Source organism: Cryptotermes secundus, unplaced genomic scaffold (assembly GCF_002891405.2).
Source record: "Cryptotermes secundus unplaced genomic scaffold, Csec_1.0 scaffold1044, whole genome shotgun sequence".
Taxonomy (NCBI): domain Eukaryota; kingdom Metazoa; phylum Arthropoda; class Insecta; order Blattodea; family Kalotermitidae; genus Cryptotermes; species Cryptotermes secundus.
In genome coordinates this window covers 2,051,000-2,072,579 of record NW_019738363.1, presented here as the reverse complement: position 1 = coordinate 2,072,579, position 21,580 = coordinate 2,051,000, and the positions used below count along the sequence as shown (strand labels likewise).

General features: G+C 43.1%; 3 protein-coding genes across 3 annotated transcripts; 1 reads left to right on the top strand and 2 right to left on the bottom strand.

Annotated features, from left to right (window-relative positions):
- Window positions 1-2,938: 2,938 nt before the first annotated feature.
- LOC111870993 (facilitated trehalose transporter Tret1-2 homolog) lies at window positions 2,939-9,744 on the top strand. Its single transcript, XM_023863699.1, has 4 exons — window positions 2,939-3,024; window positions 3,827-4,143; window positions 5,672-6,039; window positions 7,544-9,744. Exons 2-4 carry the CDS (start codon window positions 3,870-3,872, stop codon window positions 8,675-8,677), a joined length of 1,776 nt encoding a protein of 591 aa, XP_023719467.1. The 5' UTR covers window positions 2,939-3,024; window positions 3,827-3,869; the 3' UTR covers window positions 8,678-9,744.
- Window positions 9,745-10,936: 1,192 nt separating this feature from the next.
- LOC111870988 lies at window positions 10,937-11,831 on the bottom strand. The gene is made up of 2 exons (XM_023863695.2): window positions 11,521-11,831; window positions 10,937-11,149 (listed from the first exon to the last, which is right to left on the bottom strand). The coding sequence occupies exons 1-2, from the start codon at window positions 11,599-11,601 to the stop codon at window positions 11,093-11,095; spliced, it is 138 nt and encodes a 45-aa protein (XP_023719463.1). The 5' UTR covers window positions 11,602-11,831; the 3' UTR covers window positions 10,937-11,092.
- LOC117282825 lies at window positions 11,726-19,096 on the bottom strand. The gene is made up of 4 exons (XM_033754055.1): window positions 18,850-19,096; window positions 14,105-14,345; window positions 13,919-14,018; window positions 11,726-12,160 (listed from the first exon to the last, which is right to left on the bottom strand). The coding sequence occupies exons 1-4, from the start codon at window positions 19,094-19,096 to the stop codon at window positions 11,726-11,728; spliced, it is 1,023 nt and encodes a 340-aa protein (XP_033609946.1).
- Between the last annotated feature and the right edge of the window lie 2,484 nt (window positions 19,097-21,580).

Below are 21,580 nucleotides of genomic sequence, written 5' to 3'. Positions count from 1 at the left end.
CAGGCGTGTGGTTCCTCTCCCTCCCCATTTCCCTGTGCTGCTGGCGCGAGTGTTCCCGGAAATCTGTCGGACCAAGGCACAGCAGGAGACAGTAGCGAAATTTTGTGACGTCTGCCCCAGTCAAGGAAAGGGCGGGAGCAATGAGACACGAATCTGCTACGTGCTATGCAAGCCCAAGGACGTACTTTCCTTCCTTTCGCAGGGTTCCTTGAGGAAAAGGCGCAGTACGAATCATAACTATGACGTCAAGAAATTTGTGATTCCCCACGCCTTGTCTTTTCCTCGAGACCGAACCAATCGGTTAGAGCGGCAAAGCCTGTAACTCGCATTGGAATCTCCGCCATGGCACTGGCTTCATGACTGAAATTTTCATGGTTTTCCTCGAGACATAAGTCAGCTTCTATTTAGGCCATTACCGCTTCCTTCCAAATCCTTTCCAATTCATTTACCATCGTATCATTCGACACCATATAGTCTGAGCTACTGACAGCCTCATTAAACAAAGACAATCACCGTGTTTATCAACATGTGGTCCGTCGTCAAGTCTGAAATACCAGCTCCAGTATTCTTCGTGGGAGACTTCTGTAGAGAGGACCGCCCATTGTTTGCCGATATCCACACCGTACAGCATCGGGAGGTGGGATGACTGATGAGGTCGTTGCCTAATGGAGGTACTATCCTGGTGTTTGCCCAGAGAGATTGAGGACAACTACGAGAATTCTCAGTCAGGGTAGTCCGTGCACCAGTCGAGATTCGTCGCTTGTGCCTCCCTAAAACAAGCCGCACGCGTTACCACTAGGCACGCGACTTGATAGCTGCGTGAATGTGGGACGTGATAAGCGTGAGACCCAGTTCACAGTGAGCCAATGATTATGATAAAGGTGCTGTGGTACCTTGGGCGCCCCTTATAACAACTAACAGTTTATTATTCTTCGAAAGTCACTCGAAAGCTCATATTTTTATGTACCAGCCACTAGATCGTCAAGTTGTGTCGAAACTAGCATTGAATTATTGTCGAACTTTCCTTTTACTTGTTACTTCATCGAGTTTGTTGAAATGTTCTGGGCAGAAGTGAAGCTTAGGATATCGCCTCAGTGTTCTTTTAGCCTACAAATGTAAAAAAGTAAAGTTGTCCTTGTACTTAATTAAGTAAACATTATGCCATGAAGACGTTTTGGGGAGTGGCTGTATAGACCCACGTTTTCTTGACCTGTGTACTAGTTGGAGGTGAATGGTTACCTTCACGTCCCGGCCACTTTACCCCCGGCGAGAATTCTCACGGTACCCATTGGATAGGAGGTTGGGTGGGCCCCAGAACCGGTCTTGACGACATGGAGATATGAAAATTCTTACCCCCCGGGATTCGAACTCCCACCCTTGGTCGTCCAGCCCGTAGCCAGTCGCTATACCGACTGCGCTTTTTGGGTTCTTTTTAGCTTACTTAATTTATATTTAAAAATAAACGCAGGCTTATGGGATCAGCTTGCTCTCTGTGTCTGCATCCTCCTAAAAGATCCGGAATAATGGGACCAGAAAATACGACCGTTGTTAGGCAACAGCTTCGTAAACACTTCCCTGTGAGAACGCTCTCAGCTGATCGCTTAGTGGATCTGGTTGTTTGCACCGAGATGAGGACTATAGGGTGTGCGTGGATTATGAAAATACATTATATACAGCGCGTCACCCTTCTTCCTACAATGCAGGTGCAGCTACTGCCCCCACATTTCTACATGCGCAACCCAGAGGTCTGTTCTAGAAATACTGACTGTTCTTGATTACCTCTCCGACTTTCTGACGCAAAACAAACGCCTTTGTTAGACTTGTCAGGAACAGTGTGCCTTTGAAGCCCATGTTAGATCAGGCCCATATTTACCCGATGATTGACTTTGTGTCTAAAAAAATGTGTTTCGGTCACGGCTGCATATCACAAGGACCATTAACATCACGGAGTAAGGCCTTGCCATGCTCCGACTACAGAAACAGAAAGTGTTCCAGTTCTCTGTTGTGCGTCCCTGAATCCTTTCGTCCTTGAGTGCTCGCCCATCAGTTTTTAGCCTACTTTCCTTATTTTTAAAAATAAAGATAGGCTAATGAGATCATCTCGCTGTCTGGCGTGTGTATGATCGTGAGTCTGTGTGTCTAAATGTGTATCCCTCCTATTAACTTTTTAATGGCCTTAACAATCGTTATAAAACTTGGTGTATATATATATATATCAAGGTATCTGAGCCCTTCTCAACGGCGTAATTCATAAATCCCTCTCGTCAGTAATACCAATATTACAGCCTCTCAAACTTCTGAAGCAAAGCCTTAATATTTCTCGAATGCTTGTATCAGTATTAATGAGGCTTGGTATGCATGTCATGCCACCTGAACGCTCCTCAGTTATGTACATCACAAATCTCTCTCATCAGTACTACCAACGCTATAACCTCTCAAATTGTTCAGGTTTTACCCTTGATATTACTCGAATGCCTGAACCCATCGTCACGAGACTTGGTACGCATATCATGCCACCTAAGGCCATCTCAACGGAGTACATTGTTAAGTCTCTCCCATCAGTAATACCAACATTGTAGGCTCCCAAATTGTATTGGTTTGTTGACGTCATTACGCATAGATACTAAAGTTTTCTTTTCGCTCGATTTATCAGATACTCAAATTGCAGTAAAAGGAAAGTAGTCTATTAGTTCTTCCCCGAACTTCTTGTTTCTAACTGGGCTGAAAAGTGAAGGCACGATAGATGTATGGACGACTCGCGGTTTTGGCACAACTGCAAGTTATGGACGTTCTGGGGCCGTCGGAAAAGGCCATTAATGTGCGTTAAGGCGGTGCTCGCGTTTTCCGCACTTCTGCCTACTGCCTGAACAGACAGCTGTGTAGGCAGACCATTGTTTACATAGACCGGTATTTGCATGATTACAGCGTATGTAATCTGGTGGAAGGTATGTCTGAACGTCGGCAGTGGTGGCGCAGTATGTCATAACTCGCCCAGACGTCAGTTTGGCGCTGGTCTTGTGTCAGGTAAGATCGTTGGACGCTCACTTCTCAATGTCAGTTACGTCAGACAAAATTCTGTTACTGAAATTCAAATTATATATCAGTTTTGAGCTTTATTCTATTTTGTTACACAATCATCATATTTAAGATTGTCTGTGGTAGATATTTCAGATCTCATTTACAGCTGTGTTATGTACCGTACAGTCTTATTTTCTTTAATAGAGAATTTATCCTTAAGGAATTCAATGAAATAAGAATTGAACTTAATGTGAAATGGGTTTAGTACACTTAATTGACTAACGTAGACAAAAATTAAGGAAGAAATTAGTTTCCATGGAGGAATTCATCGTTAAGTTTGGTATCAAGGATCCTAACTAAATTTCTTCCTTACTGAAAGTTTGAGTTGAGGTACACAGGCTTTTACTTTGCCTAAAGGACTTAATATACTTACGGACATTTCTACATATAGTGTTCGAAATTGTTGGTGGTACTTGGGGACCTTAGATTCTTGGTAATTGATTACGCTGTATTCAAATATTGTCGGTGTCTGGTTTGGATAAGGCCTTCAATCCTTGTAACATCCAAAATACTAAAGAACACTTGTACATTGAAGACTATTCTTGAGGAGCTGCCTGTTGCACGGTCAGTCAGATTCCCAGCGTTATATGAAACCAGAAGGTTCACTACTGTATTAACAAGTGCTTGCCACTGGTCCCTCTCCTGAGCCAGAAGAATCGAGCCCAGAACTTACTTACCATCAAGTTTCTCTAACATCTAGTTTAATATTGTCATCTACGTCTGGTTCTTCCTTGTTGTCTTCCTTCAGGTTTTCGTACGAGGGCTCTGTACGGATTCTCCTCCTCAATGCAATGCAGAAGTCACCGGTTTATGCGGGTGGAGCAGCTTCTGCAAAGCAGGAGTCACCGGTTCACGCCGATGGAGCAGCTTCTGCAATGCAGGAGTCACCGGTTCACGCCGATGGAGCAGCATCTGCAGTGCAGGAGTCACCCGTTCATGCGGGTGAAGCAGTGGGACACTCAGAACCGGGTCCGTTGAGGAATGAGAAAGATAGAAAGAGACTGGAGAAGAATGGAGGAATTCGCCCGGGGAAAAGATGGCCGCAGTACTTGGCTGCTAGTTTGGGTACGTGACTTATTCTCTGTCTTATGTCACGCGTCCCGGACGGTATCCAAATATATCGCGGACCAATTGAATGTAGCTATAACTTTTCTTTCTTGGTTATTATTCTTTTTCTCTCACCTTTCTCTATATTCTCTTCCTCTGAGAAATAAAATTGGAGCTTAGTCGTTAAGGCACGTCACCAGAAATCCAGACTTCGTTATGTAGCTGGATTGCCGGGCAGATAAGTCTCTAGGAAGGGCTATCCGGTTTATGTTTGGCTGGTTTCTGTTAATGCAGAGAAGGGCCCTAGTGGAGCCAAGACTATATAGGACTGCACCCTCGTGCTGTATTGTGTGCCAGGATACTGCTCTGACACTTTTCAGAAGACAGAAATATCAAAACATAGGAGATTTTTAATAAGAACTAATCGAAATTCCGTTTTAAACACTTTCTTTACCAGATTTGAGGTTCATTATTTTATCTTGAAAGAGGAGGTGGTACCTACTTTCGAAAGTACGCGACATCACGTTCAAGAAATCTGCGATCTTGATCCATTTGTTTTTTCCTTTGAAAATAGAATTTTACTTCAAAATGCGATGCCATTTTCTCGACNGACTGCGCCCTCGTGCTGTATTGTGTGCCAGGATACTGCTCTGACACTTTTCAGAAGACAGAAATATCAAAACATAGGAGATTTTTAATAAGAACTAATCGAAATTCCGTTTTAAACACTTTCTTTACCAGATTTGAGGTTCATTATTTTATCTTGAAAGAGGAGGTGGTACCTACTTTCGAAAGTACGCGACATCACGTTAAAAAAATCTGCGATCTTGATCCGTTTGTTTTTTCCTTTGAAAATACAATTTTACTTCAAAATACGATGCAATTTTCTCGATAACACATTAAAGTGTGCTTTTAAAAGCACTTAAAAGATGTTTATTTAATTTGTTACATCCATTTTGAGGGGGCAAGCATAAACTTTGCTTGCATACTTAAGTTCAAGCAGCTTAAGAATGTTTTTATGGATCGCTGAAGGGATGTGAGTCATTATATCGAGATGTAGGTAGTGCCACAAATAGAGACCGTTGCAGTTTTTTACATTACCAATTGACACTTTTTGTTCTTTCAGCTTTTATTATTTTATTATAAGCCTTCATGTGGGGAGGGAGGCATGAATTTTTTGCCCCTCCTGTAGACTTCCATGAAGAAAATGGATCTTTCTTATCATTACAGACTTGGACAAAATCATATCAACTTATTTCACATTGTCACGATTTCCCTGTTACCTGTACCTAGGCTGCCTCACAGAGCCGGAAACTGTAAAGCACAAGCACACTTTTCCTTGTAAGGCTAAGCGGAACGGTTCTCATTTCCGTCGTGTTCTGCATCAGGACTCCAAGGCATGCCTGAGGTATGCCTCAGTACTTCTAGGCAAGTGCCACGGTAGTACCTCGAGTAGACCACGACTTTTCCTTCCAAATCTCCAAGCACGCTACCATTACAGCGTCGTGTTCTGGGTGACAGCATACGTACTTCTCTCTCCTTGTAGCAAACTTGGGCTCCTTCTGCGCCGGCTGCGTCATGGGGTGGACCGCCCACGCCTTACCCTACCTGCAGAAGTTACCTCATGTCGTTAACATGACTGGCGCATACAAGGACACCGTCTTCGGAAATTCCTCTTCGGTACTGGGAAACATCAGCAGTGTTGGCATGTTTCCTGCTAAGAACGGGAAAGCAACCGAAGCAGTGACGGCGGCAGAGGCGTCCTGGATCGCTTCCTTGGCGCCTCTGGGTGCCCTGGTGGGCGCCCTCTCAGCTGGATACATAGCCAGTATGATCGGACGCAAGAAACTGCTGTTGATCCTCGCTGCAATTTATCTCTTGGGCTGGTTTCTGATCATTGTCGCAGGGAAGTCGGTGAGTGACCTTGACAATGTTTCGTGCAGACAAATAGGCCTTATGTAGTGGTAGAAATATACTTGAACAGAAATCGCTTCCTAGGCTGTAACAGCCTGGACGTTTGCAGTCGATTCCAGAATGATAAGTGAATCAGAGAAATTCTCCTATTTAAGGGAGTGAGAAAGAAATGGATCATACCGCAAGAATCGGGTCAGTGAGAGAAATGTAGGAGTACTAATAGGAAGAACGTTTCCGGCATCGTGTTCATCCTCAGCCTCTCCAAGCAAATGCCAGGATCACTTCTTTATATATCCCTTCAGATCACTGGTTGTCTGTTATCCTACTAGCCGCCGCTGTGTAGTCAGTCAAACTTCTGACAGCCTCTAAAATTCCCCCAACCCATAGAAAATAAATTTCACTCTCCGGCAGGAGTAATATTACTACAATGGCAGCTGCCTTTTCTTTTCGCATGAACAAGAATTTATTTTATACTTCGCTATTTTGGTTTAGAATTTTGTATTAATAAGGTAAAAGTAAAGTTCTTCTTGTGTTTAATTAATTAATTAAACACGCCGCCATGTAGACGTATGGGGAATGGAGGTCCAGCTCTCCGCATTCTCAACCTAAGGACATTAGAGGGAGAGCATTGGCCAGATTGACGCGCACCTGCTCCTTTGCCCCTGGGGAAGATCCCCCGATACTCACAGGATACACGGAAGAGTGGGCCCCAGAGCCGGTCTGGATGTTGTGGAAAACAGAATAATCACTTGTTCCTGCCGGGAATCAAACTCTTATTCATCGACAGTCCAGCTTGGATCCTGTCACTTACCGACTGAGCCATCCTGGCTTCTTTCGTAAAGTTATTGTTAATAAATAGCTCCATTACTGAATTTTAGTACGGAACTCCATCATCGACAGCATTGCCGGATTTACGCGCTAGCGACGTTAGAATCTCAGATTCCACTAGGAGGGACTAACTGGGCGCGTAGTTAACTGTATGAGACACAGACCGGCTGCCAAGACTGGACCGGGGCCGTTGAGATTTCTGTTCTTGTCATCACTCAGTCGAAACCTTCCCTATTCTGGCTACTCCACAGAAACAGTCATTCCCAAATCACATCAACTAATAGCCCTGTAAAAGGTAAAGTTGTCTCTGTGCTTAACTAATTAAGTACGTATGTGGGAGTGTATGCATAGAGCCATATTTTCTTGCCCTCGGCACTAGCTGGAGGTGGGTGGTCAGCTTCATGTTCCGGCCTCTTTATCCCCGGGGAAAGAGTCCCTGGTACCCATTGAATATGAGGCTGGGTAGACCCCAGAACCGGTCTGGATGACACGGACCAGTAAAAAAATTGTTTCCCTTACCGGGACTCGAGCCCCGACCTCTCAATCGTCCAGCCCGTAGCCAGTCGCTATACCGACTGAGCTACCCCCGCTCTTCTAATATAGCCCTGTAGAAGTTCTAAAACAGAATATAGGCCAACAACTGCAGGTAAACTAAAATAATTACTTTGTATTGCAGGTGCTATTGATATTCATTGCACGCTTCTTCTCCGGCATTGCCATGGGCGCAGGGTCAGTCATCGTGCCAATTTACTGTGAAGAGATTGCTGAAGTGAGAATAAGGGGAGCCCTCGGGATACTGTTTGACCTCCAAATTGGCAACGGCATTCTTTTTGTTTATCTTGTTGGCGCGTACGTCTCGTATCTCTGGCTGTGCATCGCGTGCGCCACAATACCCGCAGTCTTTCTGCTGACGTTCGCCTGGATGCCAGATTCTCCCATTTATCTCGCCAGCAAAGGCAAGGCTGAGGAAGCCGAGAGATCTCTGCGTTGGTTGCGCGGTGCGAGATGCATAACGGACTATGACGTGAAATACGAATTGGATCGTATTCAGAAATTCGTTTCTGAAACTTCGCGAAAATCGCCATCACAAAAGACAGCATCGGAGGATACACAAATAATAACAAACTGCATGACAACTGCGAGAGATATTCCAAAACGTTTATGCAAATTGCCTAAATCTCCTACTGGCAAAGCTATAATAATATTGGTTTGTTTAATGATTTTCAGACAGTCTAGTGGAATCAATGTTGTCATTTACTATACCGTCGACATATTCGAGGAAGCTGGAAGCACGCTGTCGCCGTCTTTGTCTACTGTCGTTGTCGGAGTGGCCCAGGTAGTGGCGACGTTCGTGTCTTCCTTGCTTGTGGAACGAATTGGGCGACGCCCGCTGCTTCTCTTTTCAGATGTAACCATGGCGGTGTGTCACGTTGTGTTGGCCGTGTACTTTTATTTAAAGCAAACTGACGTCGATGTGAGAGCCTTTGGTTGGTTACCACTCCTCTGTGTTACCACCTACATCTGCGTCTTCAGCCTTGGATTTGGACCATTGCCGTGGGTCATAATGGCAGAGCTTGTGCCAAACGAGTCCAAAAGCTGGGCGAATGGTCTTGTAGTGTCCGTATATTGGATTGTGGTATTTGCAATTACGAATTTATCTGGGCTTACGACTGGGAACTTGGGACAAATGATAAAGTTTGCGATATTTGGTGGAGTGTGTGGTTTGGGAACTGTAGTTGTGGCATGTGTAGTTCCGGAAACTAAAGGCAAAACAAGAGAAGAAATTCAGCGAGAACTGAGGAAAACATAGAGAAAATATTACTTGAGAATTAAACCAAACCGTGGAGCCAGCGATAAAGAAAATATTTTATATAATCTATGTACGGTAATTTACATGGTTAGGACAGCTAACACGAAAGAATAGATTAAACTGAATATTAACAAGGGACATAACGGTGTTAATTATTCTATATGCAACAACGAAGTATTTTTAATATTATTAATATATCACTTTCATCCGGTACTGATAAATTATTTGATTTTTATCGATGCGCTTACAATGACAATTTGTATTGCATGTGAAAATTCACAGGACATGCTACTTAGATGTAATCCTAGAGTGACAACAAACAGGGCAGCGTTTTTGAGCGTAAAGATCGATGAGTTTGGGGAAGAACGGGATAGGTGATTTGCTATAGTCCCTTTTTCTTTCTGCTTCACGATTGTGTGCCTGAAATTGCATTTATAGTAGTCCGTTTCATATTATTTATTATTTTATTATTTTTAGTAATTGGTCTAATATATTTACAGCTTTCAAGATACTTGTTACAGAATGTCGTACATTTAGCCAAATTTTATTTTTAGAAACAGATGAGTTCCTATAACAAATTAAATAACTAAAAAACCAAATCAATGGGGCATAATTCTCCCTGAGAAGTCAACTGTTGATCAGTCAAACAAGAAAGTACTCGCCTTCTATAGGATCCGAAGGTTCATGTCTCTGTTTCCTAGAGCGCACCACTGGATCATATCTTGAATCCAGTCTGTACCCTCACATTGCATTTATTGAAGCTCCGTTTCAAAATTAGCACCCTTGTCTACCGGGTCTCTCGAATAGTTTCTCATTTATATATATTCGGACTAAAATAATGTAAGATAAAAAATTTAGTTTAAAATATTCCACGGTTGAAGAAGTGTGTGCGCCGTCTCACAGAAACAGAATATTTCATTACAAAAGAAAAAAAGGAGAGTGTAGTGGCCTAGTTATCTGATCACAGTGGGCTCGCGGTCTTAGGCAAGAACCGTCTTCTCCCGCTCGAACACTGGAATCGTGGGTTCGAATGCCACTGAAGGCATGGCTGTCTGTGCCCGCGTTTATTCCGTGTGTAGGTAGCAGCCTTGCGAAGGGCTGATCCCCTTCCAAGGAATCCTACCGAAAGTGTAAAAAGTTTATGAACTTGAAAAAGCGGCCAAGGTCCATAAAAGAACTGTATACCCATAGATATATAGAAAGATAGATAGATAGATAGTGACCTATTTGGCAATTCTGGGACTGGTAACGCGTAGTGCAATCGTAGAAGAAATGTAGAAGAGGAAGTTACTATTCTCAGCACGTTGAGTCGGCCTTGGTGGGGGGGGGGGAGTTGGACAGGCGTCTTGCGATCTGGGTTTTTAGAAAAGACACAATAGTAAAAAAATAAATATTAAAAATACTAATGCAGAAATTGGAAGTATTTTAAAAAACCAATCTTCCCTCCTAAATATTCTAAGGTGATCAGTAAAAATGTCTTGATGGCATGGAAAATTATTTTATAAGTAAAATTTCTCTCCCCCCCCCAAACATTCTGATGGTGCCTGTATTCCTGAAGAGACAATTTTCAGTTTGGGAGCTACAGTTCATTCGTCACAAGATAATAACTTAAAGGCGCAGACCTATACACAATGAAACATTAGTAAAACCAGTGCTTTATCGAAACAACCTATTTTCCTCTACACTCATCCTCCATTTTATCGCCAAGGTCGTATCATACTCTGTATGGACAGATATGCGACTTCCTGTACACCTCAACTGATTACTTTTATGCGCATCGGAATTTTCCAGCTGAAACAAAACACTGAGCAAGGCAATAACTATGAGTAGACTAGTCACAGAAAATCTGATAATATAAACTGTGTCAGGACCGTCTTCGCTTCCTTAATATTCTCATACGTAACAGCACAATTTGTGTTATGCGCAAGCGCATATTTGTCTCTCACTCTCGGGCTTTGTTTGTGACACTAGTGGCGCTCACGCGTTCAGATATTGCACGCTTATTTTAGCACTCGCGACTGTAAAAGTAAGTAAAGCTGTCCCTGTAACAGGCCGTGGAGGCCCATAGAGATGTGAGACGCTGAGGCTCCCACATTTTCTAGACAATCGGCTCATAGATGGCGGTAAGGTTGTCAGTTTTACGCGTCGGCCACCCTTTACTCCCACGAATATTCCAGGAATATTCCTGGTACTCATTTCTGTTAGATTCTGAGTCTACCCCAGGGCTGTAGTGCGGCTGGAAGGGTTAGGTGAATTAAAAAAAATCCAGTGATAACATCGGGACTTGAACCTGCGACCTTCCGTCTTGTAGCGTAGTGCCTCAACCAACTACATACCGCGTGAGTGTAGTGCAATTAAGTTCTATGATGAATATTATCTGTCACTTGAGTTGACTGCACAGCAGAGCGGCTGTCGCTAATCTTCATGCATCTGTCGCAGGAGCGCCAGGTACGAGTACGAAGAGCGCAGCATCTGCAACACACATAGGCCCATGCCAAGACTGATGTGTGCTAGCTCATTTTCTGATACAGACCCGATCAGAGTCCACTGTGCACCCCTGATCTTGTTTAGACCATTCAAAGAGCCGTGACGCCAATCCTAGATACAGAACGACCCTGAAGTCTATCTCCTGTAAACATTCCGGTCCGAAGATCTCCGTTCTGTGTCTAGCAACGCAGGAAGTTGACAAAGTAAAATTCCTTCTCATGCACACGACAAGGCTGATAACATGTAGATGCCCCCTCGGTGCACAGTGGCCAGTCAAACAACTCCGTGCGATATTAAAGGGCTAACGGTGCTGCAAGGATAATGTTCTGTGAGCAATGCGTATGTGTTGCACTCACCGAAGAAAAGAGAGGCAGAGAGAGGGTCCCGAACCTGCCCGCGGTGAGTCTCACCGGCCTCTGGGCCCTCATGATGAGCATCCTGGTGAAGTACTTGTATCGTCCAGACTGGTTGTACCAGTCGCTCTCGTACACCGCGTTGAATACCGCCTCGCTCTGATTCAGAAAGAATTATCTGTACTTTAATTGTGAACAGAAATATATATTAAAGAATTGCATCACACAACATGCATTCTCTCAACAGTTTCTGTGAGTTGCGCGGCGTGTTTCGCCACTCATGTGCCACCTTCACGTCCTCAGATACATGAATACAGGCGTAAACATTTATGTTATTAGGGAATAAATATATGTAGTATATATAGTCAACGAAGCTGGAACATTTATACTGCCGTTTCCTGGGATTTAAGGAGCTCACGGCGGTAAATATTAAAACTATATTCTTCTGGAACGGAACAGCGTGCCACTTGGGAGACAGGTAGCACACCACACGCCGCCAGATCGCAGAAGTCCCTAAACCTTTATGCCACATCATACTTACCTGAGTCATTAAATTCGACCCCAATGTGCAGTACAGACCCAACAGAAAAACCACAGATGTTAAGTATCCCATCATCTTCGCAAAGTCCCCGTCGAGGGGCATCTGAGGACAAGAAGACCCATGAGAAAACTCTGTGTTTGATGTACGGATTGCCCAAGTACTTAGTTTAGCGTGTGGCAGGGAATGAGAAGTCAGATACCCTTCTTCCCCAGGCCAGGAAATCCAACCACAGGTCTAAGGGATTAATATTTTCAGGATAAACTCAGAATAGAGACAGAACAGAAGGCTCAGTTCATTGGCAGCTGAAGGAAGGGGAAGAAGTATATGACTGAAAGGCTGGGGCAGTGCAGTACAACACAATCAGACCTACACTCTAATCATTATTGAGACTGACTTCTCACGGATACGAAATTTTGCAAAAGAAGACCTATGTGTAAGGGATATTTTTAGCTGTGAACAGTACGGACAAGTTTACATGTGATTTCTTGGTTTATGAACTGAGGTGAGCTGTCGCTACACCAGTTAAAATACTCTAATGCTGTTGAAAGTGTACATTTCTTCGGCATCCGTTTGTGACGAAATGGAAGTGAAGTCTTAAGCCGACTTCTGCTGACACGAGAACCCTCCCCAACACCATTTAAGGGTGTGGAAAATTACTGGACAATTTTAAATCACGAGAACACCCTGATAATCTTACTCTTGTTCTTTCGTATATACTCTTTCCCTTTCTGTTAACCTTATCGATATAAGTGACGTTAGGCAGCGTTACTAGTTAGGGACTTCTTCTCCCACAAGATTTTTGAAAAGTCAGAATTTCAGGAAGAAGAAAGGAAGTTAAACATACCAAATATTAGCACCAAAATTGAAATTACTTAAAAAGGAATATTCCTCTATTCCGAATACAAATCCATAAGAATAATCGTACATTGCTTAACCCTTCAAGTTGTTAGGAAATTTTCTGGCTGATCCCCACTGGAAGAATCCTTCATGCGACAGTGTTTCTGAATATAAATCTTCGCTTTTCGAGCAACCACTATTGACGCTCCATTTCATTTTCCAATTCGGTATTAATTCTGAAACTGGAACCGTTCTACATTTTCAGTAGGATTACTTAGGAAGGGGATCGGTTTTCATACAACTTCTGCCTACAGAATAAAGAATAAGAACGGAAAGAGGACATATATCTAAACCAGGGCTGGACATTAACCCACGAGTAATAAAAGAACTTAAGCCTCTTAGTATGAGGGTCCACTCTTAACAGAACCTATACTCTTTGGGGTTTAAGTCTTAGCTTTAGCTCTTGAAATAAATCAATGATTTTGATGAAGAATTTCATAACGATTGTTTCCTATGGGACAAGGATCCTGAATTTGTTGTAAAAGAGATTATTCACATTTTTATGAAAGACAAATCTGAGGCTTTAGTCATTAGATAACCTGTCAGATTAAGTTTTACGAGTTAATGCAAGTCTCATGATATGCGATCTTCAATATATATGTATAAGATGATTACGTTTATGCAAAAAAATATAAATTATGCCTGCCACTAAGCCTTTCTATTGAGGCCGCGCCATAGCTCAAGCGGTTAGTCGCTGGCTTCCCACCACGGAGGTCCGGGTTCGATCCCGGGGTCTGGTGAAGTGGGATTTGTGATGGATAATGTGGCGCTGGAGCAGGTTTTCTCCGAGTACTTCGGTTTCCCCTGCCAATCTTCATTCCACCAATTGCTCCACAATCACCCTCACCTATCATCTGGGGCTGGTACAATAGGCCAGAAGTGGCCGCAGTGCAAGGGACTTAGTCCCACCCCACTAGCAATAAAAAAAAAGAGCCTTTCTGTTCGTGACAGTTATGCACTTACGGATATTGCTTGAAGTCCAATGAGGCAAATCAACAGGGACCCTGTTACAAATTGCACAAATAAAACTGTTTGCCATAGTAGATTTAAGTTCTCGGAAAACCTGGAAAAAAGTATATTATTAAAATCTGAAAATTTAGTGCAGTACAGATCTTTCATTACACTTTACATGTCACTCACTCGACTCACTCTATGAGTCTCTGGTGATACTTGATGCATTCCATAAGATACTGCTCCATCTCCAGCTGATGATCCGAAGTCGTACAAGGATTGCTGAGGCTGCGAGTTTCATCAGCAGAAGATCCGTACTTAATTCGAAATTCGACCATCATGCTCTCCTGTTGCCTTGACGGACGTCGAGATAAGTTGGCCAGGTTTCCGTCTTCTGCGGACGTTGCAGAATCCGACTTGAAAGGATGCGCGTTTTCGCCTGTTAGATTAATAGGCAGAAGTAGCCTTTCAGCTCATTGCGGAGCAGATTCTATACTTTACAATTGCGAATTCCTTCTGGTTCTCAAAGAGGAGTGCTCTTTCGCAGAGTTCATATCTTCATACTCAATAGACTAGAGAAATTTTTAGATTTATTAAACGTCAGTGTAAATAGCTCAGGCCAATGTGTCTATCGTCGGATGATTGGTGAATAATGAACTGGAAAGGACTCAGAAAGAAGCGATAGTGACGTAATTCCATGCTGCATTTCCGTAATTTCCTGGAGGGACCAAGGAAAAACACGTAGGGATAATTAGCCTCTGGACCAAGATTCGAAAGACGAACCTCTCGAGTACGAAGCAGGAGTACTGCCCGCTCAGTTGCGATCTTTGATGAGAGTAACTGAGAAGGCAATAATCACATAGTTACTCAAGAAAACCCTCACTTTTGCCTAAACCGAAGGTTCATTACCTTATTCACAAGAGCCTGCCAATAATCCCCTGTCCTGAACCAGATGACCCCTGTCAACACCCTTAATCCTTATTTCTTTAAAATATAATTCTCTCCAAACGAAAACTAAAATGTAAATTCTCGGAAGGGGTATAACCTGGCTTTTGTGTTTCTGAATACTGAAAGACACTATAAACTGCAAAACTATTTTTTTTTCCATTTTAACTTTAAAATTAAGGAAGGAAACGCTATTCTGAATTGACTTTCTCGGCGTTTACCAGTAGGAAAACGCATTTATTTTTCAATATGGAACACTGCTTCTTTCAATTTTTAATTTTTTTACTTTTGTCATGGACTGCCAGTTGTACGTGAGGATCGCAGAACTTAATTTATGAAACTACTGTACTTTTGGGGCTTAGGCGATGTGCAGGACCTCAGCATGCAGCTACCCACGGGTTGTTTTACAAAAGGTGTTATCCGAGAGGTGAATAACTTATAGCGTTTAGATTCCCGTTTAAAATAGGTTTACAAAAATCTGAAGGGAAATAATTGTCATTTTGTATTTATCGTTACATCTGTACATTCTATCGTGGGCGAGGGTCAGCAGGATAAAGGCCCTCAAAAGGTCTTCTGGTCCAAGTTGTAAACTTCTGGATAAATCATCTTGAGAATAATGGCATTACTGACTAAAGTAAAGCTATCCCTCTACCAGGTCGTGAAGGCCCATAGGGTTGTGAGATGCTGAGGTTCCCAAATTTTCTAGACAACCGGCTCAAAGATGGCGGTAAGGTTGTCAGCCCTACGCGCCAGCCGCCCTTTACCCCCAAGAACATTCATGGTACTCATTTCAGTTAGAGGCTGAGCCGACTCCAGGACCATAGTGCGGCAGGAAGAATTAGGTCACTTGAAAAATGTCCAATGACCTCATCGCGACTGGAACCCGCGACCTTCCGGCTTGCNGTTCCCACATTTTCTAGACAATCGGCTCATAAATGGCGGCAAGGTTTTCAGCCCTACGCGCCAGCCGCCCTTTACCACCAAGGATATTCCTGGTACTCATTTCAGTTAGAGGCTGAGCCCACTCCAGGGCCATAGTGCGGCAGGAAGGATTATGTCAATTGAAAAATATCCAATGACGTCATCGCGAATGGAACCCGCGACCTTCCGGCTTGTAGCGTAGTGCCTCAAGCAACTATGCTACCGCGTGGCCCGACTACCAAGGATAGTGAAGTGTGAACATTAAAACGAGTTATTCCGGAAATATAAGGAACTTAAAAATTGTCATGCGAAGTAGTTTCAATTTTTATTTTTACCGGGATGTCTGCTGTTTTCTTAAGGTGCGTGACTCATAATTTCTTTTATTGCTAGTGGGGTGGGACTAAGTCCCTTGTGTACTGCGGCCACTTCTGGCCTATTGTACCAGCCCCAGATGATAGGTAAGGGTGATTGTGGAGCAATTGGTGGAATGAAGATTGGCAGGGGAAACCGAAGTACTCTGAGAAAATCTGCCCCATCGCCACTTTGTTCACCACAAATCCCACTTGACCAGACCGAGGATCGAACCAGGGCCGCCGCGGTGGGAAGCTAGCGACTAACCGTTTGAGCTATGGCACGGCCCTGCGTGACTCATAAGAAATATGTAAATTTATTCCATCCTCCCCAAAACCTGATTGACCATTTACCTTTAGTGATTGGCAGCACTGCAGCTCACAGTGGCAGTGCCATCTGTGTACCGATGGTGAACTGAAAACATTTGAAAGTTTTGTTTGGCCATGTGGTATTCAAATGAATAAGACGTGGCGAGGTTATGTTAGTGCATTTGATTATCCTGCAGTTCTTTTTAAATAACAGTGTACACGTGTATAGGAGTGTGGTATTTAAGTTCCACAGATAATATTTATGTGAGCGTGTGGTCGTAAGTGGTCTATCTTATATCATGCCTGGTGGATACAGTTGTAAATATTTCCCAAGATCTGTGCATACTGTAGGACACATTTTACATAACGATATAGCAGATATTCCGGCAACTTCAAATGCTTTTTCTTGTATCTATCTGCAGAAACATTTTGGGAGTGAAAGCACATATTTTCAACGTTTTTTTTATTTTTTTTTATTGTTAGTGGGGTGGAACTAAGTCCCTTGTACTGCGCCCACTTCTGGCCTATTGTACCAGTCCCAGATGATAGATGAAGGAGATTGTGGAGCAATTAGTGGAATGAAGATTGGCAGGGGAAACCGAAGTACTCGGAGAAAACTTGCCCAGCGCCACTTTGTCCAACACAAATCCCTCTTGACCAGACCCAGGATCGAACCCGGGCCGCCGCGGTGGGAAGCCAGCGACTAACCGCTTGAGCATTGGCGCGTTAATTTTAATGTTAGTATGAAGGTCTCTTGGCAGAGTGTGAGAGTAATGAGTGTCGCCATGAAAATACAGGCCACCAACACATCATGTATAGAAACTGACATCTCTCAGATGCTGATGGTGTCTCAAAGATCTTCCTATACAGTCAGCACATTTATATATATAAATTGTAAACTTATTGCCACTATCCATGACGTTTTCGCCAATTGCATATCCGAGGTGTAAGCATAGTTACAAATTTTAAAGAAGTCGAAAAGCAGGCGAATCAATTTTCTTTGTGCCTGCTTCATGCTGGTTTCTCGCTTGGTATATTCTTCAACCCTGAAGGTGGAAGTGAGATGTTCCTCCGAAACGTCGGTTGTCTTCGTTCACTGGCCCGCACGATATTATATGACAACAATCCCTGTGAGAACCTCAGATCCTACATGGAATATGTGATATTTTGAAGGAAGAAAACATTGTAAATTTGAAAGAATCCACAGCAGTAAAACTTGTTTGTAATAACAGAGAAACAGTTCTACAAAATGCATAGACATACGGAAGATGAAGTCTCCATCTGTGCAACGCTATGTCACTGTATGAATCCTGATAAGAATTTTCACATTGTCCAAGTGGAGAAATGAAATGGTGCTTCTATAATCAAGCCATCACTAACTTCCCTAAAAGCAATTAAATTTCTGGAATGAAAATATTTATGTCAATAACTGTGGCTGTTTACGTACTGAACTCATGAAAGTTCTGGTGCCTCTACTGAGGGAACTTGAACGTGGATGGAGAACTCAGTGGTGAATTATGAAGTGTCAGGCATAGCTTCAAGCTGGACAAGAGACGAAGACTTCTCCACAGTATAAAAATACCAGGGGAGGAAGCCAATGAGAATACCGAAAAGAAGACTTACGGTTCCAGAGAGCTGTAATGGGTAAGTGGCAAAAATCTTATTAAAACTGTAGTTACAATTTGAACTCACTTTTCTGCAACTTTAAATTTTCCTGCATTATATCAGGGTTTTTATGTTAAACATTAATAAGTCTCACTTTTATTCTGCTGTTCATGTAAAACTGTATAGAGATCTTGATATCGTATTTTAAATTACGTGTATTAAATTTTATAATATTTAAAAGCCCCCCAAAAACTGAATTTTTAAAAGCCTCTTTCATAGAAACAAAAGATTCCAAAGGTTGGCCAGCAGCTGGGACAGAATTTATTTACATATCTTTCTGCAAGGAACAGTCTTAGAAAAGTCAATAGAAATCCATATATTGGAGGAAAATTTTGTGAGGTCGTGACTGCCCCTAAGTTCGGCGTTCTCGAACTCTGTGCTACCGGGCAACGCCTCTCCTTCCGATGATCAGCCGATCAACAAAAGCGCAGCTGTGCACAATTTTGCAGGTCCCAGCTATGCTGTACCGTAACCGGAGGGATCTAAATAGCTCTAGAGCCCCTCATCTCCTGCAGTAAGCTGTGAAATGTTCCTGTATAGTCACTGAAAATTCTCGAAATATTTCGCCAGCTGCAGCCACATTTTCCGAAAGCACCCGCCTTAAATCTTACCGGTTTTTTAAATGCACGTAATTACAGTTATATTTTAAATAATTTTTTGAATTTGGCGGACCTTTTTAAGGTACGTCACGGCCCCCTAATGGATCACGACGCACATTTTAAGAAATTATGATCTAAGTAATATTTACTTTACCCATTGCAGGAATGATGCTTGACTCGGTATTTCCATTCGAATACCGATTTTTTTTCTCCTTATCCGACATAAAATCGTGTAGTTCATTGATATCATCACCGCCAGCTGAAGCAAGTTGTCTTTGATTTAGTCTGTATGTCACTCTTTGTGAGGCGTTCCTAATTGAGTCACACAGCAGTTCAAATTGACCTGTGAGATAGATAAAAGTAGTCATAAGAAACGCTTCAATCCCCACAATATTCCACATGTTAACGACTGTTGCTGTCGACAGATACATGTATGCAATCTCAAACCGCGGAGATTGTGTTACGTCCACCGGAAACCATATCTCAAAAGGCAACTTCCGGTTAGAAACATGAATTTCAGAGCTATTGTTTGCTTCATTTTGAGTCTGAAACGGAACACTGGCAGAAATCAATGGACCCAGAATAGTGTATATTGTCAACGAAGCTATGTTCATAGTTCCATAAGCGATGGTTATCTTCCTTGCAAACTTCATTGTATTTCTGATAATAGTTCTATTCTCTGTGCTTAACTCTTTGCCATGGATGACAAAGTTCTCTTGTACTGTGTTCGTGATGTGCTGAACTTCGGCATTTCTGAAGAGGATTACGTAGAATTTAAAAAAATATACTGTACATGAAATAGAGTATGCGTAGGTTTCTAGCATATCAATGAAACTTCCCCATTCAACAAACAAGTACACGTAAACTGATAGTGCGATTGAAGAAAACACTAATAATACAAATGTTTTCAGCACATTATACAAAATGGCACCTCTGTGAGTCATATCTCTTGTATGCCATAATCCTCCTATTTTCAGAATTGCCACACACAGCCTCATAGACTCCCATGGCTTCACTTCTCGTTCAGCCTCTACGGAACCGCCAGAAGTCTGCATTCTTCTGCTTTCTTTCTTCCTTCTAACAGAAAACAATTCGATTCGAATTCTCGATTTAACACCTTAGAATGCCGCAGTTGTTACCTAGAAGTTTTCATATGCCCAAAATAAGTTTTGTGTTTCCGGTGTTCATTGTACACTGTGAGGCTTCCTTGCATTCATTCTAGGATAGCAGATATGTGTCTGTTCTAGTTATAGCATAGTAAAATATTTAGAGACCCTCATTTTATGTAGAGGGAGTGGGGTGTACGCTGTCATACTGAACTCCTCTTGTCAACTGGTTACATGATTCCAGACGCGACACGATAGCTGATCGATCGCTTCACCTGTCACTGATTCTCGAACACCTAGGCCTACAACATTTTTTTTAATTCCACTGTTTTGTTGAGAGTTGACAGGAATTCTGGGAAGAAATAATCGCCTATTTTCCTTTAACACGACACGTACCGCATAGAAAACGACGTTTCCAAGAATTATTCGAAGCCGCAGGAAATTGTTTACCGAACCGTTGCCTAGCGACGATAAGGGAATTCACAGACAAACCCACAGATTTTCTTTTGATAAGACACGGATTGTATAGAAAACGATGCGTTCAACAATTCTTCTGTTATTGCTTGCATTCGCCGCCACGGAAACATGTCCACGGAACCGTTGCCTAGCAAAACCACCACGTGGCTACGTCTGACGTCCTCCCAAACCTCCGGAGAGCGAGATGGAACACCTTGCCTAAAACAGCTTTGATTTTACGTCATATCTTGAGTAGGCAACCTTACGAAAGAAAAGTCCCTGTGTGTGGAACGAGAGCCCCAGTATGGTGATTCACGTTCGTATGTTGAAAGTAGAATCTGGTAACTTCCTAATGATGGCCGCGCCATAGCCCAGACGGTTAGTCGCTGGCTTCCCACCGCGGGGGCCCGGGTTTGAGACCGGGTCTGGTCAAGCGGGATTTGTGGTGGACAAAGTGGCGCTGGGGCAGGCTTTCTCCGAGTACTTCGGTTTTCCCTGCCAATCTTAATTTCACCAAATTCCCCATCATCATAATCACCTGGGGCAGGTGCAATAGGCCAATAAGTGGCCGACGTGCCGAGTGACCCAGCTGGACTNGGACCCCCCCCCCCCCACTATGCGACTTAAGTTCCTAATGATCACCTGAACACTGAAATCTCTCCCTGATAATGTGCCATCCTCAAAGATGTTTTAGACAGACTACATTTACCCTTCAAATTACAGTGTCTACTGCGTACATGCGCCACCTGCAGTATGCTCGCAGAGGGTATTCATGGAATGTTTCTACCCAACAGGGCTACTGAGCTAAAAAGAGTCTTGATGGAGTAAGACTGACTTCAAGTGACTCAGGATTTGGTACAGTGTCGGGCTTTTATTAAGACTACAGTAAATCTTGAGACTGAAAAATTGGCGAACTAGTGGCTGTTAGCTAATCATGAGCGGCCGCGCCATAGCTCAAGCGGTTAGTCGCTGGCTTCCCACCGCGGGGGCCCGGGTTTGAGACCGAGTCTGGTCAAGTGGGATTTGTGGTGGACAAAGTGGCGCTGGGGAAGGTTTTCTCCGAGTACTTCGGTTTCCCCTGCCAATCTTCATTCCACCAATTGCTCCACAATCACCCTCACCTATCATCTGGGGCAGGTACAATAGGCCAGAAGTGGCCGCAGTACAAGGGACAGTCCCACTCCACTTGCAATACAAAAAAGCTAATCATGATGGAATCATGTCATGTAGTGAGGCATCGTTAGTCTTTTTATTATTTATTTTTGGGTCATTATATGAGGCCGCTGTCAGTACCCAGGCTCGGACGAACGATTAATAATGAGA

What these genes read in the sequence shown, in the direction of transcription:
- LOC111870993 (XM_023863699.1), top strand. Translation starts at nt 3,870, where the DNA reads ATGCAGAAGTCACCGGTTTATGCGGGTGGAGCAGCTTCTGCAAAGCAG. An exon ending in GTACTTGGCTGCTAGTTTGG is followed by an intron (nt 4,144 to 5,671) that starts GTACGTGACTTA and finishes CTCTCCTTGTAG; the next exon opens with CAAACTTGGGCTCCTTCTGC. An exon ending in TCATTGTCGCAGGGAAGTCG is followed by an intron (nt 6,040 to 7,543) that starts GTGAGTGACCTT and finishes TTTGTATTGCAG; the next exon opens with GTGCTATTGATATTCATTGC.
- LOC111870988 (XM_023863695.2), bottom strand. Translation starts at nt 11,601, where the DNA reads ATGCTCATCATGAGGGCCCAGAGGCCGGTGAGACTCACCGCGGGCAGG. An exon ending in CTCTGCCTCTCTTTTCTTCG is followed by an intron (nt 11,150 to 11,520) that starts GTGAGTGCAACA and finishes TGTGTGTTGCAG; the next exon opens with ATGCTGCGCTCTTCGTACTC.
- LOC117282825 (XM_033754055.1), bottom strand. Translation starts at nt 19,096, where the DNA reads ATGTGGAATATTGTGGGGATTGAAGCGTTTCTTATGACTACTTTTATC. An exon ending in AAGCATCATTCCTGCAATGG is followed by an intron (nt 14,346 to 18,849) that starts GTAAAGTAAATA and finishes TTAATCTAACAG; the next exon opens with GCGAAAACGCGCATCCTTTC. An exon ending in TTGGACTTCAAGCAATATCC is followed by an intron (nt 12,161 to 13,918) that starts GTAAGTGCATAA and finishes TCTTGTCCTCAG; the next exon opens with ATGCCCCTCGACGGGGACTT.